The sequence below is a fragment of the Phycodurus eques genome, chromosome 12 (assembly GCF_024500275.1).
Source record: "Phycodurus eques isolate BA_2022a chromosome 12, UOR_Pequ_1.1, whole genome shotgun sequence".
Classification (NCBI taxonomy): domain Eukaryota; kingdom Metazoa; phylum Chordata; class Actinopteri; order Syngnathiformes; family Syngnathidae; genus Phycodurus; species Phycodurus eques.
In genome coordinates, this window is record NC_084536.1 from 640,889 (window position 1) to 654,414 (window position 13,526).

At 47.6% G+C, this 13,526-nt stretch overlaps 2 protein-coding genes across 4 annotated transcripts in view; one reads left to right on the forward strand and one right to left on the reverse strand.

Moving 5' to 3' along the window:
• Positions 1 to 11,752, forward strand: slc35a5 (solute carrier family 35 member A5). 3 transcript variants are annotated; one of them, XM_061691535.1, is made up of 10 exons: positions 1 to 441; positions 2,808 to 2,939; positions 3,011 to 3,109; positions 3,260 to 3,393; positions 4,086 to 4,153; positions 6,414 to 6,605; positions 7,758 to 7,958; positions 8,029 to 8,156; positions 9,699 to 9,967; positions 10,771 to 10,926. In XM_061691535.1, exons 2-10 carry the CDS (start codon positions 2,813 to 2,815, stop codon positions 10,837 to 10,839), a joined length of 1,287 nt encoding a protein of 428 aa, XP_061547519.1. In that variant the 5' UTR covers positions 1 to 441; positions 2,808 to 2,812; the 3' UTR covers positions 10,840 to 10,926. The 3 variants fall into 3 exon arrangements, with proteins under 3 accessions (XP_061547519.1, XP_061547518.1, XP_061547520.1); XM_061691534.1 differs by lacking the exon at positions 9,699 to 9,967 and having other exon boundaries at positions 10,771 to 11,752; XM_061691536.1 differs by lacking the exons at positions 6,414 to 6,605; positions 9,699 to 9,967 and having other exon boundaries at positions 10,771 to 11,752.
• The window catches only part of ccdc80 (coiled-coil domain containing 80), a 19,406-nt gene continuing 17,328 nt past the window's right edge, over positions 11,449 to 13,526 (reverse strand). The window contains exon 10 of the mRNA XM_061691533.1: positions 11,449 to 12,976. Within this exon, the coding sequence (XP_061547517.1) occupies positions 12,666 to 12,976 (311 nt within the window). The 3' untranslated portion in view covers positions 11,449 to 12,665. The remainder of the gene's footprint in view (positions 12,977 to 13,526) is intronic.

Genomic DNA, 13,526 nt, shown 5'->3' on the forward strand with positions numbered 1-13,526 from the left:
GGAGCATGATGTGATGCATCATCGGAGTCGGACGTGTTTATCAGTGACTTGTTTTTGATAGCGGTCCATATACAACATACAGAGTACAACTAAAGGCCCGTTTCTCCTATTTCTGTTGGATTTTGTACATTGTTGGCCTTTACGACGACACTATTTATTTCTGGAGCGGTAAACAAGCCGTTTTGAAACGAGTAACGGCAGCTGCAGCAGCTGGTCGATCCCACTCCTCAACACACAAGCGGTAGTGACGTAGAATTGTCTCGGAAGTGACGTCACACCACCTCGCCCACAAAATGCGCGAGAGAAGAAGAAGAAGGCGGCTCTACTGCGCCTGCGCGGATGTACCGGGAAGCAAGCACATCTGCGGAGACCCCAAATGACAGTAACCTCACTGTTCCGCCTTCGTCCAAGATGAGGCGAATCTGAATTGCAATAAGACAGGTGCGTCTTGCTTCAACGATTGAATTTTGTTAGGTCTCTCATCTCATTCAAGACAAAGTGTCATTTGGTGCTGTAATTCGCATCGTTTTGAACACTTTGAAACAGCAACGAGGCTTCCGTGTTTTGCAGGCTGCACAACTGACATCCAATTCACGATTGCTTAGCACGTCTGCCTCACAGTTGTCAAACGCGACCTGGCCTGCGTGGCTTTTCTCCGGGTACTCCGCTTTCCTCCCACATCCCCAAAACATGCATTTGCGAGGGTGATTAAAGACTCTTAACTTGCCCAATGGTTGTTTGTCTATTTGTGCCCCGCCATTGGCTGGCGACCAGTTGAGGGTGGAGCCGCCTCTCGCCCACATTCAACTAAGATGGGCCCCGGCACGCCCGCAACCCGCGTGAGGAGAAGCGCGATGGAAGGATGCTTTTGATAGGCTGCGCTGTCAATTTGTCTAAAAACTGCCACGAATGGGTTTGCTCTACTCTCATTTCCAATGCTCCTTGGGATGAGCTGAGGTTTTGGGCAAGGCACGTCAGCTCTGTACGTCGACAGACTAAGAAACGAAGGAGGGGAAAGGCAACCCTTCCGACCTGAGCCAACTGAAGCGGTTTGTCTTCTGTCCGGGCCTGTTTCAGTCGTTTGTTTTGTTTTACTGATTCTGTTGCCTGTCGGTCGACCGGTTGGCACATCCGCCTCACGGTTCTGGGCACTCGGGTTCAAATCCCGGCTTTTCTCCGGGTACTCCGGTTTCCTCCCACATCCCAAAAACATGCACGGCTGGGTCATCGAAGACTCTAAATTGCCCGTAGGTGTGAATGTGAGTGCGAATGGTTGTTTTGTTTCTGTGTGCCCCGCGATTGGCTGGCGACCGGTTCAGGGTGTACCCCGCCTCCTGCCCGCAGTTAGCTGGGATAGGCTCCAGCCTACCCGCGACCCGCGTGAGGAGAAGCGGTGTAGAAAGTGGATGGATGAATGGATGGGTTCTGGTGAACCAAAATTCAAATTGATTGGCTATATTTGATTGATTAACGCTGCACAGTTTCAACTTATTTCACTGACCATTGTTTTTTTCCCCCGTTAACAGGTCCCAACAATTTTGTCCATGTGGGTCAATGATTCCCAAACACTGTGCTGCGGTTGTGGGAAATTAGCCAAGTTCACTGAATTTGTCCAGAGATTATTTACTACAAATAACGTATCTTTATTCATCTGTCTACGCCAGCAGCGTACAGTGCCTTGAAAAAGTATTGGCCCCCTTCTCAAATTCTTATATTTCTGCATCGTTTCCCGACTTTGTTTACGCTCATCGAAAAAAATTACATTTCAGACAAATATAACCCAAGTGAATTTAAAATGTTGTTTTGAAATGGTGATTTCATTTATTAAGGAGAGATAAACTTCTTCAAAGTTACCTGGCCCTGTGTGAAAAAGTAATGGCCCGCCTTTTTAAAGCATGAATTAATGGTGACTAATCCAGTTTTTTTGGGTTCATTTTCACTGATCACAACCAAGCCGGATTACCTCCGGACCTTTTCAAGCAAGAAATCACTTAAACAGAATCTGTCCCGTCAAAATCAAGTCAGACAAAAGATCTAAAAAAGCTGCAACAAGATGACACGATCGGAAGAAATTCCAGAACAGTTGAGGAATAAAGTAATTGACAGCTAGCAGTCTGGAAAGCCCTTTCAAAAGGTTGAGGACGCCAACAAACCACAGGGACTGCCATTATCCACAAATGAAGAAAACATGGAACAATGGTGAACCTTCCCAGGAGATTACCCCAAGAGAACCGCAATGACTCATCCAGGAGGTCACAAAGGAACTCCGGACAACTTCTGAAGAACTTGCTGGCCTCCCTTGCCTCAGTTAAGGTCAGGCAGGGTTCATGACACAACAATAAGGAAGAGACTGCAGGGAAAAAAATGGCACCCAAGGTGAAAACCACTGCTGACCAAAAAGAACAGAAGTAGAACATAAAGTCTTAGTTTGGCAAAAAAAAACATCTGAATGATTCCCAAGACTTTTAGGAGACTGACGAGATGAAAGTTGATCTTTTTGGAAGGTGTGTGTCTCGTTACATCGGGCCTAAATGTAGCACAGCATTGTTTTGGTTCATCGAACAGCCATACTTTGCAATTCCATTCCCATTGAGTAAGTTTAGACAAGATTTCAGTGTCTATACGTTTTTGTTGGAGTTTTAGTTTCATTTTAATTGAGTGAAATTTTCATAAAGGGTTTAATTCAAGGTGGGCAAACAAAGTGTCATGTTATGGCATTAGCTGATGAGTCGGAGTGCATTTTTTGAATGCCCTGAAGACACTACGACATCAGCAACGTTGAAGCGAAACCTGTTTTGTGTTTATAGTTGGGATGGCGTGCCAGCGGCGCTGCCCTCGCCCGTGCTCGCGCTCGTTGGCATACACGCTGGCCCTGGGCACCGGTTTTGTCGCTCTGGGCACCAGTCGGATCCTGCTGCTTAAATTCTCCGCCAACGCAGGTGAGGAGACGGCCGTGCAGCGTGTTGTCGCACGGTTGCGATCTGACGTGTCGTCCGCGGTCTTTGCGCAGACGACAAATACGACTTCCTCCCAGCGTCCGTCAACATGCTGGCGGAGGCGCTCAAGCTGCTCTTCTGCCTGGTGATGTCTCTCAGGGTGTTTATCCGAGGTAAACATGGACTTTTCCCCCCTTAAGCACGTTGCTCGTCCCTGTGACGGCGAAGAGAGAATTCGATTGTGCAGGCGCAAGCCGTTTCCCGACTGTCGCTATGAGAATTTCGAGTCAGGCTCTGAATGTCGACTCTTTGTCTGGTCTCAGAGCGCCGCTCCTGCCGAGATCTGCGCTGCTCTTCCGCGTCGGCGCTCCTCGGCTCGTTGAAGTGGGCCGTCCCCGCGTTCCTCTACTTTCTGGACAACCTCATCATTTTCTACGTGATGACCTACCTGCAGCCTGTAAGTCACGTTCGTCTACTCGCTCCACAATCCAACGGGATCCAGTACAGAAGCCATCTTGGAAACATTTTGCCTCTACAAGGATAATAAAGCTCCGTTATTAGGTTTTCATTGTGAATGTTTAAGACGGTGGTTGTAGTTTGAATTGCATTTTTTTTTTTTTTTTTTTTTTTTTCTTTGCCACGCACATTTAGGCTGTGTCAAATGAATGTAGTTGGAATTTGCCGCAGGATGATCACATTAAAACAGAATTGTCATCTGTAATAATAATAATAATAATAATAATAATGCATTACACTTATATAGCGCTTTCTAGACACTCAGAGATGCTTGACATTTTTCCTGCATTCTGCGTTGACTCCACAGTCACACCTGGTGGTGGTAAGCTACTCGTGTAGCCGCAACTGCCCTGCGGGGGGCAGTCTGACAAAAGCGTGGCTCCCATTCTACGCCTACGGCCCCTCTGACCGCCACCATTCCGTCGTAGGCAGTGCGGGTCAAGTGCCTTTCCCAGAGACACGACTACGACATGTCTGCAATGGCAAAGTGACACAAAAAAAAAGAAATTTTTTTTCATGGCAGCATTTTTTTTCATCCCACAATAATCTTCGAAGGGACATGATGGAAAACATTGATTTTCTCTCTACTGGGTCCGGATTTATGTTTTTTGTTTTGTTTTTGTGGTCCTCCAGGCCATGGCCGTCCTGTTCTCTAACTTTGTCATCCTCACTACGGCTGTTCTCTTCAGACTCGTCCTCAAGTAAGCCACTCGTCCCATAAAATGGGGCCTCCTTTTTCTGCCATTCATACACCTCCTGTAAACTCGGTGTTCCACTGGTTGAGTTGCTCAGCGGTGTTGTTTGGATGGTCCTCTTGCCAGCCTGACATGTCTTTACCCATGTATGGTTTTTATTGTCAAAAGGTCACACAGGGAGGAAATGGGATTGGGAGGAACGCCCCCCCCCCCCACCCGATCAGACTGGGGTGGTGGAGGGTGTGTTCCAACTACAGGGGGATCACACTCCTCAGCCTCCCTGGTAAGGTCTATTCAGGGGCGCCGGAGAGGAGGGTCCGTCGGGAAGTCGAATCTCAGATTCAGGAGGAGCGGTGTGGTTTTCGTCCTGGCCGTGGAACAGTGGACCGGCTCTACACACTCGGCATGGTCCTCGAAAGTGCGTGGGAGTTCGCCCAAACGGTCTACATGTGTTTTGTGGACTTGGAGAAGGCGTTCGACCGTGTCCCTCGGGGGAGTCCTGTGGGGGGTGCTTCGGGAATATGTGGTACCGAACCCCCTGATACGGGCTGTTCGGTCCCTTTACGACCAGTATCAGAGTTTGGTCCGCATATCCGGCAGTAAGTTGGACTCCGCCAAGGCTGCCCTTTGTCACTGATTCTGTTCATAACTTATGGACAGAATTTCAAGGCGCAGCCGAGGCGTAGAGGGGGTCCGGTTTGGTGGCCTCAGTATTGCATCTCTGCTTTTTGCAGATGATGTGGTTCTGTTGGCTTCATCAAGCCGTGACCTCAGACTCTCAGCGGAGCAGTTCACAGCCGAGTGCGAAGCGGCCGGGATGAGAATCGGCACCTCCGAATCCGAGACCGTGGTCCTCGGGCGGAAAAGGGTGGCGTGTCCTCTTTGGGTCGGGGATGAGATCCTGCCCCGAGTGGAGGAGTTCAAGTATCTTGGGGTCTTGTTCGCGAGTGAGGGAAGAACGGAACGGGAGATCGACAGGCGGAGCGGTGCGGCGTCTGCAGTGATGCGGACTTTGTATCGGTCCGTTGTGGTAAAGAAGGAGCTAAGCCGGAAGGCGAAGCTCTCGATTTACCTGTCGATCTACGTTCCTCCCCTCACCTATGGTCACGAGCTGTGGGTCGTGACCCAAAGAACAAGATCCCGGATACGAGCGGCTGAAATGAGTTTCCTCCGCAGGGTCTCCCTTAGAGAGGGGGTGAGAAGCTCGCTCATCTGGGAGGGGCTCAGAGTAGAGCCGCTGCTCCTCCGCATCGAGAGGAGCCAGATGAGGTGGCTGGGGCATCTGATTCGGATGCCTCCCGGAAGCCTCCTTGGTGAGGTGTCGTCCCGCCGGGAGGAGACCCCGGGGACGACCCAGGACACGCCGGAGAGACTATGTTTCTCAGCTGGCCTGGGAACACCTCTGGATCCCCTCGGAAGAGCTGGAGGAAGTGGCTGGGGGAGAGGATAATCTGGGCTTCCCTGCTGAGGCTGCTGCCCCCGCGACCCGACCTCTGATAAGTGGAGGAAAATGGATGGGTGGATGGAGGTCGCACATTCAGCTTCAAGAGTGGACTGGGTTTGACCTGCACAACATCTCAAGTGATGACGTGCTCAGTGGGACGCTGAATATCATCTGGGCCTACCAAAAGTAACAGAAATAAAAAAACTACTTGATATATCCACTTTTAAAAGTCAGCTGATTTATTATTTTTGGTTCCAAAACCTGCAACAGCAACATGCAATAATTTGTATTGCAAGAACAACAAAAGTGCAGCAACACAATAGCCTCGTTATACAAAAATAACTTCAAATGTACAGAAACAATGCAGATACTTGAACAATGTCATTGAGCAGAGGCACCTGAAAGAAGGTGATGAAACATTTCATAAGTCTTTAAACTTGGTAAAAAGTGTGCAAAAGCATTGGGATTTAAAAAACAAAAAAAGGGCAAGCATATATCATTTTGATGTTACTCTTTTTTTGCTCTTCCAGCTTTGTTGATTGTTAATTGCTCTTGATGGCCCCGTAGTGGCGTTTACTTGGCTTATGCCTTGGCCGACTCTGACTCTGCGTCATTGTCGGTGACAGCAGAACACTGATTTGACTCCGTTTTGCAGTTTTACCATTTTTCACCCAACGGGGAAAAGCGGTTCGGAAAAAGGATGGATGGATAGTGTGTTTTTATGTGGAATAACCCGCGACCCTAGTGAGGATAAGCGGAACAGAAGATGAATGAATGACTATTCCACGATTAAAAAGTGTTTCTTCTCTCCTCGACCACCAGGAGGCGCCTGTCCTGGGTGCAGTGGGCAGCGTTGGTCATACTCTTCCTGTCCACCGTCTCTCTGACCACGGGGTCCGGCGGCGGCCAGACGTCCGGCGGCTCTGTGCCGGGAGTCCGTCGGAGTCCGCTGTCCGCGCCGACCAACTCCTGCCTGCTGTACACGCAGCTGTTGGAGCAGATGAGGAACAGCAGGTGGCGTAGCCACTTCATGCGAAAAGCTCAAGCTTTTCGCATGAAGTGGCTTTTATTATCCAACCATACCGCTCAACCTTAGTAGGGTCGACAGGGCTGAGCAAAAATACTGTTATCTTTTCCATGACTGCCATTGACGGCTGCTGAATTCAAATATCCATGTTAACATGGAGGACTGGCAGTGAATGAGTGCATAGCGCATTGCAAACGTTTTATGAAACAGAGGACTAAAGTTAACGACAATATACTGTATAGTAAAAATAAAAAAAAAATAAAAAAAAAATCCAGTACTTGCCTTCCAAAATAAAAATATTTTTAAAAATAAGAGTCCAACATCAAACGCACATTTAGTTTTTTTTTTTTTTTAAATTAAATTTTTACTCCAAACATAAGCACAGACTTGCATTTCCAAAGCAGTCCAATAAGATTACTTATTCAAAATAACTGTCAGTAATGAAATGCACGTTAAATCATTTCTTTGGTTTGGTAGCATTTCCAAAATAAAAGTACCTCACTACAGCACAATAAAATACCACATTAGGTGCGCCTTCAATTGTTTTCAAAAATATTTTAAATTTTTTTTTTTGTTTTTTTTTTTACTACTGCACCGTGCTCCCTCTGCCTTGACTTTTTTTTATTTTTATTTTATTTTTTACATTTACAGGGACTATGCAATCTGAAAATCTGAGTGACTGAAGGCCCCCCCACCCGTCCCCCCAAAAGGTTTAGAATTGCCTATAGATACCACAAGATGGTCGCAGAGCACCACAGGACGTTCCTCAAGTCACTCAACATAGTTCCGGGGCACCGAGATGCCATAAGATAGTGCCAAAGCAGTCTTATATTCTATTATTTGTATTTTTCACCGAATAATGCAGGATAGGTACCCCACCCCCCCAAAAAAAAAAAAAACAGAATTGGTTCATCCACAAGTAGCGGATCGCGGCTATGCGGGGGAACACTTATCATCAGTTGTCAAGTGTCTTTCAAAACTAAAGTCCAACATTGGCTTGACATTACATCACTTATTTGATTTTGGGCTCCAAACTAACAGACTGGCATCGCAACTTTATTCATTTTTGGTATTCTTGCTGACTATTTGAGGGATTGAAAGTAAAAGCCTTTTCCTTTTGTGGCGCCCCCCCCCCCCAGCGCCGACGACTCGTGGGCGTCGAGGCTGCCCGGACGGGCCTGGCGGGATGCCCTGGCGGGAAAGCTCCGCTCGCTGGGCGCGGGCCACGTCCTGCTGCTGCTGCAGTGCTTCGTCTCGGCCGCGGCCAACATTTACAACGAGAAGATCCTGAAGGACGGCGAGCAGCTGACCGAGAGCATCTACGTCCAGAACAGTAAACTGTGAGCTCGGCATCGGGACACAAAACGGCGAGACGGCGTCTCGACTTGTTCGGCTTTTGTCACGTGGCAGGTACGCCTTCGGGGTGCTGTTCAACGGTCTGACGCTCGCTATCGGACGAGAGTCCCGAGGCCTCGCCGTCCACTGCGGCGTCTTCTACGGGCACAACGTCTACTCTCTCGCCCTGGTGCTCGTCACCGGTCAGTTAGCTTACGCGCACCACACAAACGGCCGGGACGTTAGGCACACGCGCTCAATTGAAGGACGTCTTAAAGGCTGACGCGCTCACAGGAGGAATAATTCACGAGACCTTTATTTTTGGGGTTTTAGTTCGTGTGCTGCGTCATGCTGAGCTGTTTGTAATATTTAAATATTTCTTGGAGCTAATTCGAGCAACCGTATGCACTGGCAGCCATTTTAGAACATTATGACTGATTGTTCAAGACCCACAGAATATTATTTTCGACAATTCTTTCTGCACCAAATCTACCAAATGAAAGAATAATCATGAAAAAAATGGATTCTACTACTACTCTACACAGACAGTGACTTTGATGCAGATATTTTTTTGCTTATCTGAACGGTGTTTAGGAATGGCCTTTGATTTCAAAATAATATATTTACCGATATAAACGCGCGATTTCACATCAGTCTGGACTCATGTTGTTTACGTGGCGGATTATTATGAAATTATTACGACCATCCGGTACTTGAGTCCAATAAATTATAAACCGTTGATATAATATTATCCATTAATACCTCATGTCGATGCATGAGAGATTGTTAAAACCGGATTTATGACTGCTTGTGGTGCACAGATCAATTAAAAATGATCAATACTACTTAAAGTTTTTTTTTTAATTTGCTGAAAAAACTACAGCGGGGGAGGCACGGTGGTCGACCGGTTAGAGCGTCTGCCTCACAGTTCCGAGGACCGGGGTTCAATCCCCGGCCCCGCCTGTGTGGAGTTTGCATGTTCTCCCCGTGGCTGCGTGGCTTTTCTCCGGGTACTCCGGTTTCCTCCCACATCCCAAAAACATGCGTGGTAGGTTGATTGAAGACTCTAAATTGCCCGTAGGTGTGAATGTGAATGTGTTTGTTTGTATGTGCCCTCCGATTGGCTGGCAACCAGTTGAGGGCGTACCCCGCCTTCTGCCCGATGATAGCTGGGATAACCCTAACCCGGCACGCCCGGGACCCGCGTGAGGAGAAGCGCGACAGAAAATGGATGGATGGCTGGAACGACAGCGGTGCCTTGAGATGAGCATCTTACCCAGTTGACATGAATGGAAATGCCGTTACTGCGTCCGTTGCCGCCTCCCCAAAACCTCGGCACATATTTTTTTAACGCGTTTTGTGATGACTGGCACTTTAGAATAGTGTGCTTTATAAAAACATAACATGATTTACTATAATGTGAAAGACATTAAACTGTGCATCATGATTCATTCATTGCGGCTCCTTCTGGAATGCACAACTGAGCAATAAAATTCAATACTGCGTACTCAAACGAAGAAGAGTTTCACAACCACTAGAAGCGACTCAGTTGGCTGCGGGAATTGTAGTTGTTGTCAGCAGAGGATAAAGAATATATGCTTTTCAGTATTGTTATAGAGTCTGTTCGAATAGCCGTCCCTCAATGCGTCGTAACTCCGCCGCACGGATGCGATCGGCTAACCCGTCTACGGCGTTTTGCATTGTATTGCGCTTTCCTTGAAGCTCCGATGTCCTCACGCACGCAGCCGGCCTGGGTCTGTCGGTGGCCTTCATCTTGAAATTCCGGGACAACATGTTCCACGTGCTGAGCAGCCAGATCACCACCGTCCTGGTGGCCGCCTTGTCGCTCGGCCTCTTCCGCTTCCGCCCCTCGCTGGACTTCTTCCTGCAGGCCCCCGCCGTGCTGCTGGCCATCTTCATCTACAACGCCAGTCCGGCGCTCGACCCCGAGTACAGCCTGCATCGGGAAAAGCTGCGGGTCATCAACGGGGAGGTGCTAAAGAGGTCCAGAGGGGTAAGGGCGCACGCACGCACGCACGCACACGTCTAGATGCCTGCGGAAGCTCAAAAGTGCACAGGCGGCCATTTTGTCTTCACAGCCTTGTTGTGGCGTTTCAAAGGAGAAGAGTTCGTTCGGTTATTCATGATTGTATTATTATTTCAGTGTATATGTAGTGTATAGCTACTGTGAAAGTGTTCTATTTATGTATATCCAGCCATCCATTTTCTGTCCAGCTATTTCTCACGCGGGTCGCAGGCTTGCTGGAGCCTTTCCCAGCTATCTTCGGGCGACAGGCGGGGTACACCCTCAACTGGTCGCCAGCCAATCGCAGGGCACATGCAGACAAACAACCATTCGCACTCACATTCACACCGAAGGGCAATTTAGAGACTTCAATTAACCTACCACGCATGGTTTTGGGATGTGGGAGGAAACCAGAGTACCCGCAGAAAACCCACGCAGGCACGGGGAGAACTTGCAAACTCCACACAGCCGAGGCCAGGATTTGAACCCCGGTCCTCAGAACTGTGAGGCAGATGTGCTAACCAGTCGTCAACCGTGCCGCATATATATACATATGTGTGTGTGTGTGTGTGTGTGTGTGTGTGTATATATATATATATATATATATATATATATATATATTTTTTTTTTTTAATTTGCTTTTATATTTTTCAGTTGCTTTTGTGGCCTTGTGCCATTTCGCATAATGTCCGTGTTATGTTAGCCCTCCCAAAATGCAATATTGAATTCAGCTTCTTGTGTGCAGTTCATCGGTTGAGCTGGTCTGACGGAGCTGCTGCGATTTGTTTCAGGATGGCGAAGACCTGGAGCTGCTGGCCAAGGCCGCCACAGACAGCGACTCCGAAGAGTCGTCTTTGTAGCGCACAGAAGCCGAGCGTGCGCGGCGTTCTCTTCCCGGAGGAGGCGCGTTGTCCCACGCTCACGCGCACGAGCGCCGTCTGCAAAAGCTTTTCTTTTTTCTTTTGGCTTCTGGAGCGACGCCATTGACGCCATGTCTGAAACACACGATTGGGGCGACGCGTTTTGTTTTTCCTGTGGTCAAACCTCAACACGCGCCGGCAGTTTGTGCGTGCTGGGAAAGTTTTTTTTTTTGTTTTGTTTTTTTTTTCATTTGGGAATCGTGGGTATTTTTTCCCTCTTAAGCTGCTGGAGGAAGATTTGAATGAGTTTCATTAGCAAAACAACGGATCAATATGTGCGGATATACAGTATTTATAGAACTCAAGGAATTGTTTGTGGCACCATAAATGGGCTCTTTAAAAGCACAATGAGTGCATCATGTACTTTTTTGGTGACACAAGTATTTTGGGAGTGTTTCTAAACTCCAACGAACTGGCAGTCGTCCGCATTGGTCTTGGAACGTGACGGCAGAAGGCGGAATGCAAATCCGTGGAAAAGGGGATTAAACAGAATGTTGTGAATCTGTAGAGATTTTTCCAAACTTCAATAAAATGCAAATCGCAACTGATTTATTGGCGTAGTCTCACACAAGCACAATTTGTATTACTGTCTCCGGAAGCGTTTTGTGCCACACGAGAAAAGAAGTTCACTATCTTGTTTTAACTTGATACGTTTCACGTTTTAACATGATTAATTTGACTTAACGGTGTGCGGTCTTCTTTTCAAACACTTGGCCATATATATTCGAAACAGTATTTGTCGAAGAGCAACATAGTTATGTAGCTAGTAACATTGGATTTATACACAGAACCTATCTCTCCCTTCATCGGGCTCCACCAATAACCTGAACCGGAAGGAATTGTTGTCTTTGTTTTGCCGAATGCAAAAGTGAAATGTATTACGTTTGAACGCGTTAGCGAGTTATAACGCGATACACTTCACTTCCTCATTCGGCAATCCAAAAACGAAGCAATTCCTTCCGGTTCAGGTCAGCGGCAGAAGGTACACGCGTCTTCTTTTTGTGTTTTAAATCAAAGTTAGTAGCTACGTTAACTACGCTGTTCTTTTATAATACTGTAATAAAATAATAAAGATGCCACACGAACCTTTATCGGGCTCCGCCAGTGACCTGAACTACAAGTCAAATGTATCACGTTTTAAACATGAAACCTATCACCTTTAAACTTGAAATTCACAACATTATAACTTTTTTTTTTCTTCTGGTATGGCAGCAATACACATCCATGGTATTGTTAGAATCTTTATGGAATGTATTATTATGTCAATTACAAATATTCCTAAAAGACAATGCTGTAATATTTAACATAGTCAACGGTCATATTTCACTTGCGTATCAAGCAGAAAGCAAGCAATTACAATCCAGGAAAAAAGAATTTATAATATGGCACAAATGAGTATAAATAATAAAATGCAACCCCGAAAAAGCAATCGTGCTGCAGCTGGAAAACTGCAACAGAAGTCCAATAAATACACGTATGACGTATTTGAGCAGTAGTTGATGTATGTTAAAAAAAGAAAGTCGCTAACATGAAATGTGTAAATTGGAATTGAAAATACACTTGGTCCCAGCAGGCTCATCTATGATTTTCTTTTCTTTTTTATTTGAGTTTCCATTTCACCTGCTGCAAACTGGCGCCATACCGGAGGAAGCGGCGAGGCGAACGCTATCATATCGCGGATCTCCGCTCGGCGCTACAAAAACACACGACGACCTCGTCGGCCAAATTAGAGGGGCGGAGCGTGGGGCCGCTGGAGGAGAAAGGCGCTAGTAACCGTAGCCCTGGTGGTAACCGTCCTGGTAGCCGTGCTGGTGGTAGCCGTAGCCGCCGTACTCGTCCTCGGGGCAGCGCATTCCCAGCGACTGCTGGATGGCCATTTCCTGCCGGCGCAGCTGCATGGAGTCCACCAGGTCGTAGATGATGGCCATGGACCACATGGGCGAGGGGTACCAGGACTTGACGTTGCCGTCCTTGCCCACCAGCAGCATGGAGAAGTACTCCGGGCTGATCTGGAAGTAGTTCCTCATGTCCTTGACCAGGGTGGCGGACAGGCCTTCGCGTTCCACCGTAGCGCTCCCTGGAAGGGACGCAAGTCCGCAAGCGCAGAAGTTAGGGGTTATGTTTTGCCACAGCTTTTGGGTTCATTCCGGAATTGGACAACATTTTCTGGGAACCCCATGAAATTTCAATAGTCAGGAATATACTTCAACGTCAACTAGATTTCTTCGGTGACGCGCTCTTTTACTTACGTCCCTTTTACTAACTGTGGGATTAGACGAAATACCCAAAAGCACCCCTTAAAAATGCCTTTTTTCTCTTTTGCCAACTTACACATCAAAAAGAACAGATAAAAGCAGATTGTTTTGTTGAATCTCAGATTCGTCGAAGTTTTGTCGAATCTCAGATTCAGGAGGAGCAGTGTGGTTTTCGTCCTGGCCGTGGAACAGTGGACCAGCTCGACACCCTCGGCAGGGTCCTCGAGGGTGCGTGGGAGTTCGCCCAACCGGTCTACATGTGTTTTGTGGACTTGGAGAAGGCGTTCGACCTGCGGAGGGTGCTTCAGGAGTATGGGGTACCGAACCCCCTGATACGGGCCGTTCGGTCCCTGTACGACCGGAGTCAGAGTT

Excerpts from the sequence above, each read along its gene's own strand:
- slc35a5 (XM_061691534.1), top strand. The coding sequence starts at position 2,813 with ATGGCGTGCCAGCGGCGCTGCCCTCGCCCGTGCTCGCGCTCGTTGGCA. Across the intron at positions 3,110-3,259 it reads TCTCAGGGTGTTTATCCGAG|AGCGCCGCTCCTGCCGAGAT; the intron begins GTAAACATGGAC and ends GTCTGGTCTCAG. Across the intron at positions 3,394-4,085 it reads TGATGACCTACCTGCAGCCT|GCCATGGCCGTCCTGTTCTC; the intron begins GTAAGTCACGTT and ends GTGGTCCTCCAG.